The 18079-nt window shown below is 41.1% G+C and overlaps 1 protein-coding gene across 2 annotated transcripts in view; it reads right to left on the bottom strand.

The window, feature by feature from the left end:
- Positions 1–648: 648 nt before the first annotated feature.
- SATB2 (SATB homeobox 2) overlaps positions 649–18079 on the bottom strand; it is a 132453-nt gene continuing 115022 nt past the window's right edge. For both annotated transcript variants that reach the window (XM_066999208.1, XM_066999209.1), the window contains one exon: positions 649–3751. In XM_066999208.1, the coding sequence (XP_066855309.1) occupies positions 3296–3751 (456 nt within the window). In that variant the 3' untranslated portion in view covers positions 649–3295. The remainder of the gene's footprint in view (positions 3752–18079) is intronic.

Raw genomic sequence — 18079 nt, 5'->3', positions numbered from 1 at the left:
GTCTGATGTGCAGTGTATGCTCTGTCTGCTAGGATTGAATCCATGCACTCACCACTTTGTTAGCTTAAGAATTTTGAGCAGTTTCTTCCATTTATCTGTATTCTCCCCAAAATCATTTCACACATTTCTCAGATACATCTATCCTTCTGGCATTCCTCTAGACACTCAGTAGGATGCCCTGCTATAAATATAATAAAGCCTTTTATTATGTCCATTAACCATGGACATGTGTGCTCCAAAAGTTTCCTGACACGCAGTCATTTGTGGCTTTTTAATTATAAACAGAAAATTTCTACCAGCAAAAGACAGCAGACTGGAAGTGGATCTTTATGGGTGTGTTTTGAGCATGTTTTTCAACAGGCCGACAGCACCCGCACCCTCTTTCAGATCCCATAGGAGACTCTCTGCGTGTGTACATACACGTACATAAGAAGCAAGTAACATGGCAGGTTGATCTTGCATGATAGGAATTTGTCGACTGTGCTGCCCCACGTGGGCTAATGGAGGTCTTTCAAACTCCAATAATAGCACTCTAATCAACTCTTTTTCCAACATGCAAATATTTCTCCCCTCCCATTTTTCAGACCTCATTCCTCTTGAACTCAGAAAAAAAAAAAAAAAGCCCTGTAAATTACTTGACAAATTAAGTCATTTATTGAATGGGTTTTATTTCAACAACCAAAAAATTCTAACAGCCTAACAATGCACATAAGTTAAAAATTAATTATCACTTAGTGATAACAAAGATAAAGTTGATTTACATGGAAAAAAGAACATTTACAATATGTTAATCCTTATTCACATTGTTGATACCGCAATAAAACACATTTTGTTTGTTTTTTTTTTTATTTCACAAAAAAAAGGCGGAAAATTGTGCTTTGTTAAGAGGCACTACAAGAAAAGTTTCTTTCTCCAAATAGATATTATATGATGGATATTGAATAAATAGACATATATGCATTGTAATTCGGAAAGTTCTGGCAAGACCACAGGCTAAAATGCCCACAGATTCACTTAGAACCACTGCAAAATTGGCAGTGAAATTTAAAATAAAAAGGCAAGACTCAGCATTGAAAAAATACCTAATAAAATTTTTGGTTGAAGTGTAAAAGATACCGAATGTTGATGCCATCATCAGATGAACAACCTAACATAGCTTGGCAAAATTCCGTTTCCTTTCAAATGTATGGAGTGATTTCAGCTACAGGATAAGAAGACAGTTTTGAAAGAGTAGCTCTGAGAGAAACATAAAGCAGCAACCATTGAAACTCTGATTAAAGCTGCAGCATACTACAGAAATAAAGGATGAAGAACAAAAGGGGTATTAAGTAAGCAACCCACCATCATCTTCCAAAGGTGTATGAAATTTATGCAGAGATACTCTTATGTTTCAAACATGAGTTTTGAAAAAAAAATCCCTTAAAAATTCCAGAGGTTACTGAGCAGCTAGAATTAGCTTGTATTGCAACGTCTTCTCCCTGTATATTGTCTGTTCTGAGTAAGTATCTACACATAGAGGTTTGTTTTTCATTTTTAACTCCTACCTTTTATACCTTTCAAATATATAAATAGTATTAACAGTTATATTACATTGCCTGGTGTAGTAAACAGAAAACAACTTTCAAAGTGATATTGCATGAGGTCTTTGTCAAGGTTACATGAAAAGCCCCTGTGAAGAAAAAAAAAAAAAATCAACCTAGAAACCTTGTTGGTACAGTTACGATTGCAATTTGAACAGGCATCTGAAATCAATCCAGCTGCAACAGTAGCGAAGGTGAGGTCTCTTCTTAGAAATCCTTGCACAGAAGTGAAAAGTAAATACTACTTGGTGTCTCCTGCGACAAGATGCTTCAAAACGGGTGGAAACTATAGTAGATTGCAGCTTTAGTGTTCAAACCATTGAAGAGTCAGTCAGTATTATTTCTGCTTTATGTAACGTTGTTGCTAGTTAGGTTGCTGCAAAACCCTTCAACAAGTGGGTGAGTGGGTGTGAAGGGCCTCCTGTCCCTGCAGCAGGGAGGCTGGAAAGCACTCATGCCTCGGGTGCTCTGCGCTGGAGGTGGGCTGCAGCTTGGGAGACCCGTGGCTGAAAACACTTCATTTCACTGGCACAAATGCGCAACACAGAGGAAGCCCAGCTAAAACAGAAACACAGGGGAAGCTGGAGAAGAGGGTGAATGGGAAATCACCAATGCAAACCCTTTATCTCTCAGCAATTTACCTGGACAGGACTGTTGGGATTGCGGTATTCCGTATCCCAATGTAACTTTACACTTGCATGTGTGTGTGTGTTTCACCTTAGTAAAAACAAAAAGCAACAATAAGAAGGAAGCTTATAAATTTTAAGATCTGAAACAGAGAACAGGTAAATAAAATCCACAGTAAAATGTGGTTCATAGTATGAATTCCATACATCAAATCTCAACATATTATTTTTCTTCTCTTTCTATAAAGACCTCATTAGCAGACAAGTCTTCTATGCACTGAACTACAGTTTTAGTCATTCTTACTCCCATGAAAATTCATCTGTTCACTACGGAAAGGACTATGGAGAGTGGAACATGCTGTATCCTTTTAAGTGTGCATTTTGTTTAAGGTACTTTAACTTACTAGTTTTCTTTTTAAGGTGCCCTGATTTGTTTTTCCATTTTCTCTCATTTTTCCTCTTTTCTTTTTTTGGCAGTGTTGATTTACATCTTTAAATACATACCTCAAAAATTATCCATCAAGTTGCCAGATAGGAAGCCATATAATAAAAAAAAAAAAATCAGGGATAAACATAGAAAATAAATAGGAATTCAAAAATAGTCACCACACCCTGAGAGCAGGCGGCAGTTTATCAAAAAGCCAAAGCAACTCATTGTGAAGTGGTTTTAATACATAAACAAGTCTCATCTTTAAAGAACTCATTTCACAGTCTATACTTTCAGGCTGTAAAGTTCCGTCCCATGCAATTTTAATATATATATATTTTATGTAAATATATATATATACACACAAAGTTGTAAATTTTCATTCATTGATTTCATAGGACTTTTTCTTCCCATTTACTTGCTAGATGTCCCTTTCATAAGTGCAAGATTAATGAAGGCATAATCCTATGTGATTACAATGATTACTTCAGTCAGATGTAGGAAGTGTAACACTCAAGTGTCTGTGTCAAGGCGATGTCTGATTGGGCAATGCTGAATTAATTCAGTTTGCACATGGATCATGCGCAACAGAAACAAAAAGTAAAAAGAGAAAAAAATAAATCCTTGGATCAATGTATTGCTTTCTGTTTTCCTATCTCACATTATCTCTGGTCGATGTCCACTGGAGCTGCCTTGTTTTTGTCGGGGTTCTCTTCCTCAGGCTCCACTTTGTACATCTCCTCAGAGCCCTCCTCACTGTCGTTCTCCTCCGACTCTGTCAGCAGCTCCTCATCCTTGTACTCTGCCACATCAACCACTGTTCCCAAATGCTCTTTTAGCTTCCCATGGTGCTTTACGTGGTAACGTTGGTTCTGGAAGAATTTGATGATGGTGTGTTTGGGGAGATCCAGCTGAGCAGACAGGGTATGAATGGCTTCCTGATCAGGGTAGAGACCTACATCGTGGATAAAGCTTTGAAGGATACCTAGAGCTTCCAAGGATATCTTGGTACGGGATCTTGGCTTTTTGGCACAACTGTCCTCAGCAGGTGGAGGAGGTGCCTCTTCTCTAGGTGGGGAATTCTCCTTTGCAGGCTGGGACTGCTGTCTGTGCAGCACCTATAAGATTAAACAGACAAATATTTCATGTACACAGTGACCCCCCTTGGTGCTTGAGATAAGAGGCACTTGTACAGGTCTTTACACGGAGTCTAACTTCTATTTATGAAGAAAAGTACTAATCATTTCCCACTAGGTTTCTTACCATTAACTGTAACATTAGCTGTACCAGTAACTGCAGACTGAAAGGAGAAAGCAATATAAAAGATAAACAATGTAGGCAAAAATAGACATACAAATACAAAGTAAGTAATAAATACAAAATGTAGGTAATAAAAAGAAATATAGCCAAAATCAAAATTAAGTCAAAAGGTGTTGTAGTCTCTTTGTCACGACTGGCCAGTTGTCCCATCTCAGACAAGTCATTCTCCCTCTTTGCTCCTCCTCTGCCCCTTCGTTGTTTCCTCTTGTCTTTTTAGGCTAGAGAAACCATTTCTACAATACGCCAAGTACCACACAGACCTAATCAAATGCGAGACTGTGAGGTGCAACTTTATCGTGAATAATGATTTGTCATTAAAAATCCATCACAGCTGTTTTATGAAAAAAAAAATATATATATATATATAAATAGAAGTCCAGAGATTTGATAAGAGTTCCTTCTATCAAGAGTGACATCACAGACAGTTCAGTGTTTGTTGTTTTTAAGCCAGATTTGATTAAATGCACCTCTTGTAAAGATTTCTCTGTTTTACATCTGTATTAATTTCACTAGTTGAAGAGTTCAAATAATTATATCCCTCCACTCTGAGAAAGCCTCTGGGCAAACATTTTCCAGTCTTGTAACTGATTTTCACCAGCAGTATCTCCTTTTCGGAAAGTTTAAAGAAAGCATATGTAACTCTTAATCTTCCTAACAGCCACTTAAAATGGCTGGGAAAGGCCCTTGTGCAGCCCTTTTTCCAGGAAAAAACAAACAAACAAACAAACAAACAACAACAACAAAAAAAACACTTGCTCTGAACTGCTAGAAATACAGAGGAACTACATATGCTTTCTTTAAAACCAAATCTATACAAGAGAAATTACCAGCAAAAATCCCCTACAGGATTGAAGATTCTGTTTGCCCAGAGGTTTCGTCAGATGCAGGGAAATAATTATCAGAACTCAATGCTACAGAGCTAACTAAATCAATATGGATAAATATTTCCTTCCACAAATAAGAGGGAATTCTGGCTCTTCACCCAAAGAAGAAAATGTTTTTGCTGCAAACCATACCATCAAGAAAATCAACCCTACATTAAAGCTCTCTAAAAGGGAGAGAAAAAAAAAATAAATAAAATTTGCTGAGACCTTGCACTGAATTTTACACACATGCTGAACCCCTAGTAAAATCCTACTGTATCAGAGTTATTCATGCAAGAGGAAGTTCACTGTGGAATATCAGATTGTCAATACATGCAAATAAATAAAATGTCTCTGTGCTGAAGAGCCTTTTATTCATTTTCTTCATCAAACGCTGCTGTCATAATAATTTACAATACTAGCAATCTCCACAGTTTTTGAAGAGAATATGAAAGTCCCCAACAGCTTCCCACTGCGTAAGTTTGGCCGCGGAGCCGGACCTGGAGGAGATGCTGTGAAAACAACATGACTAACAGCCCAAGAAAGTGATTACGTTCCTCTTGCCCATGCCTTGTGGCAGCAGGAGGCACTTGGCAGGCAAAAAATGTCTCCAGCTGATGCTCAACACCAGTACAAGAGACATGGTGTCTCCATGAACAGCAGGTACAGGCGAGAGTGCACGTGTGTGGAGACAACTGCATGTCCTGATGACTGCAGCACAAGCCACTGCTGTGGCCACGGAGCAGTGCTCGTCAAAGTGGCAGAACGCATCCAAACAAGGAGGCAGCTCTTGGCAGCTCCACACAGTCACTTAAAAGCAGGTGCTGCCAGCACCGCCAGGCAGGTCTGAACAACTGTGGAAGATATGCTGCTGAGCAGAACTACAGATGTGTTCTGGTACCCATGGATTCACTTTCCTCCCAAGCACATAACCACTCCAGGCATAAAGAAATGGAAGCAAGCTCCATCGGGGGAGAGGAGAAACTCAAATGGAAATGCCGGGTATTCTGTTTTATGTTTTACTACATCTCATGCAATAAAAGAGCATAATGTTCCAATGAACTGAATAGCTCAGTTGCTCTTTGAGCATTTCTTTTTTGTCCATGGATTGTTTTCAAAGAGAAAGAGTGACGTTTTCAACTAGAGGCATTACAGATGAGGGTGGGTGAGATCCATACCAGCATCAGCAGGGAGCACTGAAAGCAGCAGAGCTGGGCTCGCTGACACGAGCTGAGGACCCAGCCCCATAAATTTGTACCACAGCCCCTACCTACATTATCTCCACTGTTGTGCCCTCTGGTCCTATCTCCTGACACCATAAGGCCCAGAGCAGCCAAAAAGAAAAGGATTTAACACCACAAACTTCCAGTGAATTTACAGCCAGTGTCATATGAAAAACCTCATGTAGCATTGCTAATCAGAAGCTGAATTCAAGTAGCAGCTAACACAGATAGAAACACATCCAGAAAGAGTGTGAATTATTCAGTTCATTCTTGTTGGAGTTGAAAGTCGTTTTTTTCCCCTTTTCAGCTGACAAATAGCATGAGAAATGATCCAGCCTGAAAAATGTTACAAGACTTCCAATCAAATATAACGATGAAAAAAATCCAACAATACAGGATCAGCAGCAGTAAAATGTTTAATTTGAAGGAGATGAAGAGATGCCTACAGCATCTATAAAGCAATCAACCAAAGAGGGCCGAGAGCGGGAGAGAAAGAATAATTTTACTTAACCCTTCTTTCTCTGGAGTGACCTCTCTACCCTTTTCCAAAGAGAAAAATACATAATGCAGAGGATATCAATGTAAAAAATCAGAGGAAAAAAAAAAAAAAGGCGGCTTATTTGCCTTACTGTTTTCTTAAATAACACAAAACCCTAAAGCTACTCTTGCACCACATAAATCTCATGTTTTCAGTGACTTCTAGGGGCTTGCTCCAGATTTCTAATGGCACTAACAATGGATTTCAGTGATAAGACATTATCCATATACACACACACAGATGTATAAACGAACAGACCTTCGTTCAGATCTAGTCTGTGACTAGTTTTATACTTCCTTTCAATAATATGGGCCATTTAGTACAAAAGTGCATGTTTTTCTATGCGAAATAGATCAACAGTTGAGGCACATGATACAATATGAAATCCATATTACCTTTAGGTTAAATATTTGCTTTCAACTGTTTGTAAAATGCACTGATTTGGTCAATTTTCTTCCTTCATGTCTGGCTCTGCACGCCACATCCCCATGAAGGAAACTGACCATTTTTGGTGGTTTCAGATTTTACAGATTTTGGGGTCATTATTACACTCTTAAATCCACAGGTAAAATTTCCACCAACTTCACACACTGTTGTACACACCCGGCCATACACTCTGTATTTTGGGTCAGTGCTGTTCTGCTGCTCTACTGCAAAAAAAGAAAACCCCACTGATTCTTTTGTGCTTAGAGTACAGGCTGTAGCACATTTTCCAGTGCAGCTAAACCCTCCCAAATTATGGTCTGAACCTACCACTAAGCACCCCGCATATAGTGGGGCTTCAAAGAGAAGGTACAAAAATGACGGCCAGATGCAGCTTTCCTTTTCCCAAGGCCAGCTGGTGCTGGGCTCACAAGGGGCACACACCGGCGTAGGCTCCCCCTGCCCCCTTTCCCACTCACCTCTCCCACCTCCGTGCCTTCCCCAGCGCAGCCCCAGGGCTGCCTTCCCCTCATCCCACTCTGCTGCCAAGTTCAGCTCACCATCTGTTCCCCTCACTGAAAAATCCTCTGTGGGCTCCTGCCATCCCACCTCTGCTTTCTGCCCTCCTTTGCCCTTCCCCACTGCTCCCTGGCCACAGGTGGGGGCAGCCTCCTGCTCCACAGCCACCACCATCTGGAGCTGACTTCCCCTTCCCTCCCTCCCTCCCTCCCTCTCTCCCTCCCTCCTCACCATCTCCCCATCTACTTTTGAATCAAATGTGAAGATATAGATTTCCTTCCATGCCCACAGGACTTATTTTTTCCATCCCTTCCAGAGATTTCATTTTTAAACTCTACAGGCATCACTGCGTTCTCAGCATTTCAGAACAGAGCAGGTACAAAAGATGTTGCTTTATGAAGTTTCATTCAGGTAGATTTTAACCTCATAGACAAACTCATTTTTTCAAACAAATTAACCAGCCCTGGCAGAAAACTTGCAAGAAAACTAATATGATGGAAGTTGACTTTAAAAGATAAAATGACTAGTCTTAAATCACACTGTACTGAAATATGATTTGAAGGCCACAATGAAAACCAGCTGGAAGCCATGTGTAAAATATAATAGTACATGCCTACAGGGAAGGAAGTGAGATATTGAATGATTAAGTTTAGGAGAGTATATAATGTAGTGTATCATTACGGGAGTGATCAGGATTACTTGTAATAAGCTAAGGGTTTGTGGTCTTTCTAAAATCCAAAGCCAAGAATTATTGGGGGGAAGGGATCACCGCACTGCTTCGCATGTATCTACTCCCCGTGTCTGGGGACATTCCTGCAGGAGAAACCTGACTTCAGCAGCCTGGGACAGCCATGTTCTGCAGAAAAGAGGTGAGTGAACCCAAACTGAACAAACATCACGTCATCAAAGTCTCTTTTCTTCACTGTATTTAATTTTGGCTGGATTCACTATCCCACTGGTGTTCACTTCCATCTTCACCCACTTTCTAGCTCGACCCAGACATGTGAACAAGGTGAGACACTAAAGGGGGCCAAACGGGATGCTGGAGCAGGGTACGCACATGCCCTCATGCACCCTCTGCCAGCAAAGCACTAGCTAACAACACTCCACAAAATGCCATGTTTTGTTGCCTGTGCAGCCATTGCAGCAGATTAGAAACAGGAACTGCATTTCTACATGGAAACCCCAAATTCTTTTGTTTTGTGCTGTGTTTCTCTTGTTCCTTTTGCAGACAGGATTAGCCATGTGAGCTCCTTTCCAACAGGAGATGGTTTGCTGAGATGATGAGGTGTCCCTTACTATTAAAAACATCAAAAATGTAAAATTCTTGGAAGATGAGATTGTGCTTTAGAAACAGACACTGCACTTCAGGCTACCTTTTCATCTTCCCTCCACACGTACACCACTCTCACAGCCAACCATGACACTGTTATATCACACCAAAAGACTTTCATGCCAAAGAGAGTACGGTTTTAGCCAGCTTAAGGAGCCCGAAATAAAGGCCAGAAAGAATGCCCACACAGCAAAACATGTGTTCAGTACATCTTTTTGGTACATCTAACACCAGCCACCCATCACATCCCTTACAAGCATTCACAACTAGTGAGCAGGATTTGCCACCAATTGGACTCAATGCAAAAACGGCTTCACTATGTACTTGGCCATGCAAGCAAGTCCTTTGGAAAAGCTCCTTCCCAGTGACTTGCTAAAGTTAAATAGAGGGTGGGGGACAAGCTAAAACAAGGTGTTCAGCTACACTTTGCTGAGACCTGCAGATGGAATTTGCAACAGTTTACCTTTGCAAGCCAAGAGCTCCCAGGCAGCACTGTCAGTGCCTGGCTATCTGCTAAGAGTTTACTTGAGACAACCTCCATCACCTTTCAAAGAAACCTTATACTAGAAGGATGTACTGTCTATCCCTCATAGCATATTTTACAGGAATAATCTGTGGGAGATTATCTATTCAAACAAACAACCTTACACCCATTACCCCCGGTCTTTGGCAGCTTATCTTCGTATATGAAAATGTGCGAGAACAGAACACAACAAACTGCTGCAATAAACAAGATTGCACCCTGACAGCCTCCCAGGCCGGGGGTGACACTGGCAAGAGCATTAATTAGATACAATCACTGTGCCAAGACACTTTACAGGTTTACTAGGAATGTCTGTACAAGAAACTGTACCAGAAGTTACAACTTGCACCTGTGTTCATTTCTTTCCTTTAAGAAATGTGGTTGTTAGACTACCTTTTTTTTTTTTTTTTTTTTTTTCCCCTTGCAAAAATGTATTCATTTAGGTAAATGTTTCAACACTAGTCTGAGCCCCAAATTAAGTATTTTTGTTGGGCTCATTCTCACAGTGGTGATTTCACACCTTGACATCATAAAGCTGTGTTAAAGACTGCGGTTTAGTTTCCTTGCTTTTCTCGGATTATACAGTCTCCTAAGGTCAAAACTCAGGAAAATCCAAAACTGTTATTAAAAAAGAAAAAGTATCTATGAAGTGATGACAAATTGCAGACTACAGGTGTTAGATTACATTTTGACTTCAGGCAGGTTTAATATACTTTAGTTTCCTTTTACAATTGCCCTTAGCAGGTACTGTTATCAGTAAGGGATTTAAAAATATATATATGGTACTCAATAAAAGAAGACTGTGTCAAAAGAAATCAATATGAGAGTGCAAAATGGTAGGAAGTCTGACATGGATAAATATGTTCACTTTCATCTAACTTCAGTCCAAGCTTCTTTTAATTTTGTGACTCAAATACTAACAGCACATCCTGTGCATTTTCCAATGCAGTTTAGTAATTGCTTCACAAGGGTAAACACCATTATTACAGATAATTATAATACATGTTTGTGATATGATGTGCCCCATCTCATGCAAGCCAGACCAAATCTTTATGAGCTGTTGGCTAGAACAGCTTGTAACCCAGGAGCCCTGGGTCCTATTTAGCTGCAGAGACAAAGCATTCACACAGTAAAAAAAAATTCCTGAATATTCAGATCTTTCCTGCCACTGTTCATCTGCTACTGACCACCACTGAAGCCAGAATATTGGATCAGACAAACGCTATGTCCTAAATCTCCCAGCTCTGAGGTACAATTCTTTCTCTGAGCCACGCAAAAAGGGGAATAAGAAGGAAATATGAAGAAAGAAATGAGTTCCACAGGGAATTCAAACTCAAAGGCAAGTTTGTTTTCCAGACTGGAATGTGAACTGGTTGAAGCGACACATTTCAACATCTTTGGAGCACACTCTCCACATGCTTCTCTTTGCTTTACGGCAGTCGTGTTGCTTAAGGGCAGGAAATAGACAGTGATCTGAAAATATGGCAAGCACTGAAAAAATACCCTGTCTCTGAAACAGTGGTCCAATCCTGCAATTCTCCTCCAGGATCAAACTATCAAAAATGGTCAAAAAGAGTCAAAAGAGATAACAAAGAAATGAAAATTTGAAAAAATAGTTAAACTTTCAGTTGTGTATTGCATTTGCCACCACACAAAAGTGACAGCATAAGCATTAGCACAATGCAATTAATCTTGACTTACAGGCGGGAGGGAAGGTGTCTGCTCCCTGCACCCCCCACACACGCTGCTCCCTTTAATGCTACCAGGAGCTTAGCATGCATCAAAGAGCAAATACACCACAAAACATTTTTAAGTGCTATCATAACTGGAGATAAAACGTAAATTACAGCCTGATTACAATGCGCTGCTAAGAGGCTGCATGTGCAGCATAGCTCACAGTGATGACTGGAGATGACCAGATAACTTTTGGACAGGTCTTAAGGTTACTGTAAAACATCTGTGCGTAGGAATCTGTTCTCATCTTTGCTTTTCTTTCCTGGAGCTGTGGAGCTGCTATCTGCACAGTTGTTTGAAGAATGTTTACAAATCAGCTTGACAAAGGGAAAAAAAATTCTGCCATCACTTGACCACAATCATGATCTTATTCTTCAGTAATGCGTGGTTTATTTCCCTTTCCTGATCTCTGCTAATAGACAGCACGTGCCTACACAATAGCCACTATTTTGTCTGTATAATATTAAAAAAATAAATCACAAAACTCTGACAATGCAGAGCAATGTCCCGGTGTTTCCTGGGGTAACTGTTCTCTCTCGAACGCTAACACAACTCTTCCCACAAAAGCACAGGCACAACTTTCATTGCTGTGCAAGTGCCTGAGAACTGGCTGATTTTATGGGCTAGCATAAATGAGCTCATGCTGATGAACGTTAGTGGATTAGCTATGCATTTCCCATCTTTGGCTGGTTTAAGCCAGATTCTTAGCTTAACTGCACAGTAACTGCGCAATAGTGAATATCCATCCCTTTCTCAAGTATCTAGCTGCAGCCTGGAAGTGTTGTAAACAAATACTATTTAGCCCACAGGTGGAGCCAGCACATACCTACTGTATAAATACACAACCGGCCGGCTTCAGTCCGGCTTCTGCTGGCACAAGCCAGGGTGCTGGTGACAGAGAGGCCAATGTGTCCAGGAAGCGTTGCACAACGCCTCTGCAGACTCTCTCCTGAAGGCATCGGTGATGGATGGCTCCATTGTCTGGGGATGGGGCATGGCCAGCACAGCTGGCACGAGGGCTGGCTTGCTTGCTGCATCCCCCAGCAGGCAGGCAGAACTCTGCCGGCCTTAAATAAGCCAGCAAAAGCTTCTCTTGCCTGTAACCTGCAGTAGCGAGGCAGCCTCACCCCACAAGGGAAAATGTAACAGCCCCATAAAGGTTTGGAATGTTCTTCTACATGGTGACGCTAACTGGCGTCCCACCCAAGAGGGACTTTGAACACAAGTGTATGTGCACTGAGGGCCCCAGACCCTTCCAGCTAACACTTACCTTCTTCAGAACACAACTGTGAGCTTTGTGGGCCTCTGACTTGGCACTTCCCTGCTTTCTCTTGCAGCCCTAGCAAGGCTCACTGGGGTGCTACTGCATGCAGAGCCCAGCTTGGCAGCCTCCAAATGGAGCCTAAGCTTAGTGCAGCAGAAGGGAGGGTCTGCCAAAAATTTCAGATTGATACTGAATTTCCCTGTCCCAACCCTGCTAATCCTAACGAGGAGCTGGCACAATGCCACAGGAACTAAGGAAGTAACAAAAGGCTTTTTGATTTGCTTTACTTCAGACAAAATACTTCTGGTATCCTCTGCATTTTCTTTTTAACACTACACATGTTCTCCTTTTCATCTGAAAAATCAGAGGAGCATTTGCGGGTAGTCTGGGTGAGATCTTCTCTGAGAAGCCCCAACTAAGCAATCCTTAGGGTCAATCTCTAAACCCCTAACTGTGGTGGCATGAATGGCGCCACTATACTCATGCTGTTTCCAGTTACTCAGATAGGCACTGAATTATTTCAGGAAGGATATGTTTGGATTAGACACTGGATTCTGGAGGGACGGTTAATTATTTGTCCCATCAAACTGTTTTAGGTCCTCACAGATGGCTATTTGGGGTTCCAGGAATACCCAACTGTACTGTTAATTTTTACAATGGGGGTAGTTACAAGTCAGGAGAACCTGACTGTTATGGTTAGTGAAAATAGTAGATTTGTGCTGATAAAACACTACTCAGCATGTTTTTTGCTTTCTAGACGTAACCACCAATGTACTTAATAACAGGACTTGAGCAAACTATACTGTGTGAATCAAACACATAAAAGTATAAATATTCCTTTTTTTAGAAAGTAAGTCTTAAAAATTGCATTATAATCAACTACCATAGTAAAAGGCAAAATATCCAGCATTACCACACATGCAACGGGCATAATGTGCTTTATTATACCCTTAGCTTGAAACTGGGTAAATAAAAATCAAATGACCAAAGTACACTCTGCCCCATAGATTAGGGCACTGAGGACAGGAGGCCTTGGAGAATTAGATCTGAAATCCTGTGTCTTCCTGGTAACACTCTGTTAAAGGTGGGTACGTCTGGGAGAGCGAGGAAGCTACGCTGGCATAACTGCTTCTGAAGGTTCGCTACTCTGACCTGTGCCTATATTTTGCGGGTTATGGATGCTGGAAGAAAAAGGTTTTAAGGAAAGTCTCCTACCAGCAGCACCTGCAGTTTATCTTCACAGTACCAGAAAATATATGCAGTTGGAAAATAAAAGGTACTTGTTCATTTTTAATAAAATAGTTTACTATATAGCCAGCAACGTTATAGTAGGACAAAACAGAAAAACACATTGTGTTGTAGCCATCTCTGGCTTTTCCACTGCCTGCTGGGGAGAGCTCTGCTGACCGCCCAGCCCTTGCTTGGCTACACACATCTAATTGTGGAGGAAAGATCAAACTTAACAGAAGCCTGCAGCTTATATAGGTCTGTGTGTAAGGAGCCCCAGACTTTTGCTAGAAATGCAAAACGCCATTCTTCTCTTCATTAAGATTAGAATTATGCAGCATTTTTCAGTCAGAAATCTTTGTTTCAGTCAAAAGTTTTGACTGAGTGACATCAAAGTATTGCTTAAATAAAGTCTGCTTTTCTGAGCCATTTGCCTGGGGAAGGGGGAAATATTCTGACAAAGTTCAAGCAGTCATTTAGGCATTCTTCACGAAACAGCAAAATCTGGCAGCTTTTATTCAGAGCAACTTTTGCCCTTCAAATCCTTCCTTTCCATTTTCCTTTAAAGCGTTATGTTGCTCTTAACTGCTACAAACCTTTTTTTTTTCTCTTCCTTCCTATTTTAACTGAAAATAACAACTTTAAAAGCACCAACATTTTTTTCTTTCAATATTTCAGAAATGTCGGCAACCTCTTAAACTTAGCTCAAGCACTTACGTAGCTCTAGGCTGTACCACCCAAGTAATAGAGGCTCACAGCCATCTACCTACCTATGAACTTCGCGGTCACAATTACAAAGGGCAATACTGGTGGGAAGGAATGAAATGTAACACAGTTTATAAAGGGAACTGGATGTGAATCTTTCATATCTCAAAATCCAATACAGCTTATGATTCTTATTGCATGTGGGAGTAATTTCATCTATGGAATTAGCAGCTTGGTCAGTAAGTCTGATAAAAGCCATAAAGTACCTTTGAATATACTCTGGCTGGAGTCTTCTCAGCACAAGGAGCGCATGTTACAGCTGATGACCAAAGGGACACACATTTATGTGGGAACTCATCCTTAGTTTTGGTCCATCTCACCATATTTAGTTCCATTCTCTCCAGAAAGAATGGATCAAAGCCTTTCTTATCATTCAAACACCCCAGGAAAAGGTGTCATCAAGACTATTCCCCCTCACCTTTCTGACACTCTTGAACCCAAGAAATTTACAACCTACCTGTCTGGGAACCAGACTAAACTCAAATGAATCCCAAACAGAGCAATATGGCATTCTGAAGCCTGATCTCATCTAAACCAGGGGACAACAGGAGTAACATTACTCCAAGTCAGCAATGCTTCCCCAGTGCTAATCAGACCATTAAAAGCCATAAGCAGTTTGTTCTGTGCCGATGGACAAAGACAACCACAGAAATGAATGAAACCCAGGGCAAAATCAGAGATTAAAAGTAATAATACTCCTTTCAGCGAACCACAGTCTGAATGCATGATAAGTGGCTAAAAGACAAAATCACTGCAAGATCTAGAGACAATAAAAAAAAGTCTCCTGACTGAATGAAATGTAAATTAAACCAGGTCTGGTACAAAAGCATTTCCTTCACGAGGCTGTACTTGCTGCCACTGGCAAACACAAACCCCTTTGCTGCCAACAAGGGCTGCTGCAGCTGACCCTCCCTCATCTCACTTTGGGAAAACACACACACTCGAAGTCAACAGTTGGAGGGAAATGAAGAAACACCCAAACACAGAAGACTTGCTAGGAAAGATTACCATGTAGGCTCCCTCCCCAAATAAGCAGATGGTTTCCAGCTAGTCAGGGTCAGGGACTGCCCATGCGGTTTCCTGCCTGCTTGCCTTTGTAGCTTATCTAGATCTCATCAAGATATGTAGTCCGAAAAAATTAGAATGGCTAAGTGCAGAAATTAGGGAAAATAAGTACAAATGAGCCTTGTTTTGCACTTGTGCTGAGAACCAGGGGAATGTGCGCACATGGCTCACCTGCAGTGGTGCCAGCCCTCTCCTGGGGCTGTGGCATAGCTTACCTGCACAGGTCAGGTCAGGTCTCCTAACACCACTGTGCACACCCAGCCACCAAGCTGTGCCGAGCTCTACCCAAAACACTGGGAAACAGCTCAGCTGCTTTGAAAATGCCCCTGCCATCGGTTTACGAACCTGTCTGCCTTAACTGTGGTGCTTGTGCCTGCTGGCAGTCCAGCTCCGCGCTGTACCACCAGGGCTGAGAGGACAGCCGGCCTGGGCCCACTGGCCCCAGCCCCAGGCCGTGGGGTGCCACCTGCATGCCACCAGCCTCACCAGGCAGCAGGGAGCCCCTACCAGAGCCTGGCATGGCCCCGGCATGCTTCTGTGTGGATGTGGTGAGCCAGGCACTGGGACTGCGAGGGCCCCAGCACCACTCCCGCCTCCCCGCCATGCTCGCAGCCCTCAGAGGGGTTGCACACATGCAACACACGGCCACGTGTACTGTACAGCTCCACACAGATGCTGGCTCTTGCAATGCCGTGCATGGGAGCAAAGCAAAAATCCAACCAGGAACGTATGCTTAAGCTACCATATGGAAAGGGCATTCTCAAATTAAACCCTGAAAACCAGATGAGATCTGAGCAAAGGACAGTTTCACTTAAAGGAAATCTCTGAGGTCAACCAGCAATTAACTGAAAGGTTCTGATTGAATACACTATTGACTGCTCTCCCATCAGACAGCTTCCTGTTTATTATACCTTATGGGCTGTCTAGGTGCCAAGACATTAAACTGTCAATAATCTATTAATACTAAACAGCTCCTCCTTCCTTATTCCTCCACACACATACTCTTAGGCTACAAAAGTGCACAAAAAAAGATGCAAATTTTTGAAGTGAGATGGGAACGAAGCTTTTTAGGATATTTCTTTGCTTGGTTCCAGCTTCAATGTAGAGCAACGTTCATAAACAATATAACATGCAGTCTATAAGTACATGGAAAAAATTGTGTTAAAAAAAATCAGACATGATTGAGACCATATCCTGAAATCTGGCTTTCTTTTCCAAGCCATCTTTAAACAGTCTAAGTTAAATTTAATTAACAATTTACAACAAGAAGAGAGAAGTTATTTAAAGAGAGGCCTACAGGTTCTTAACATTCAGTGTCTGGGAAACAGTTGTATATATATTAAAAAAAAAAAAGTTTTAATGAATTTAATAGAGAAAAGCACTTTAATTAAATGCTGTCAAAGAGGATTGTATTAATGACTGCACACAAAGGAATTTAAAGCAAGCCAAGTATATTTAGCAAATAGGAAGTAGGCTTTCACAGGCTGCAGCTATTTATGTTTCTGCCATTGCAATGCATCTAGATCACATTGCCAATTGAAAGCAGTTATGCTATTAGATATGATTTTATTTATTATGGATTATTAAAATTTCAAGCACTGCAGGGAATACATTTATCTCACTCCTAAAATGAAAGAACAAAGATATTTCCTGCTTGTTCAGTACGAGGAAAAAAATAGATGAGGAAATAAATAATAAAAATAACTTAGCACTTAACTAGTGAAGTGTTGTCCAGACAGATCTTTTTACGGGGCCTGTTGAGTCCTGGAATTTTAGCGTGTCTCTTTCTTTCTGCTACAACCGGATGGATTTGCAGTTGCCAGCACAGCTCTCCTCAGCACAGCACAGAAGAGGAGTGAGCTATTCCTCCTCACAGGCACAAACCTATTGTATCCTGTAGTAGTATACTTCTGCAATCTCTTGCATGTTTCAAATCTAAAAATTACCAAAACCCCAACAAGTAAAAAGAAGTCAGGGTTGCCAAGCTTTTTGCAAGCAAGATTGAAGAGACCAGCGTTTTCCAAACCTAACCAAGAGACTTAGCCATATCATTCTGCTAAAAACCTGTACAAACTACAGATCTGCATTAAGCTTTTTTGCAGAATGTGCTTTCTTTCCTCAACACTCATGTGATGGGATTTGTGGCAGGAAAGAAGGTGGCTCTTCATAGTCCTCTCTGTCCATGTGCCTTGGATCAAATGGGCATGGTCTAATTAAAGAATAACCCAAACCATAAATTTGAGAAAAAACAACCAGGAATTTCAAGGATGTCAACATTATTTTGCTCTATGACAGTACAAATAGCATAAAACTAAAATTGGTCCGAATTGGAAACCGAGGAATGTTTTTTGACATGAAGTTAATGAGATGGCTGGGTCTATACTATCCAGGGTAAGTTCTGCGATTTACCACATCCTTTTTGCCATATGTACTGCTAAGAGGTTTATGATTTTAGATGTTTCGAACTTCCGAATGGTCCATGAGAGACACCCTATATGTGCTTGTATTCCTTGGTTTCTGGACACCAAGACCTTTTGAAGTTAGGTACTGCAATTTGAGTTGGTCCTAAATTACTGGTCAGTGGCTTTAAAATGTATTTATTTGTATTTAAGCACGCATTTTTTATGTTCTAATTCAAAATATGAAGAA

The sequence above is a fragment of the Anser cygnoides genome, chromosome 6, assembly GCF_040182565.1.
Source record: "Anser cygnoides isolate HZ-2024a breed goose chromosome 6, Taihu_goose_T2T_genome, whole genome shotgun sequence".
NCBI lineage: Eukaryota > Metazoa > Chordata > Aves > Anseriformes > Anatidae > Anser > Anser cygnoides.
This window is presented reverse-complemented; position numbering and strand designations above follow the sequence as displayed.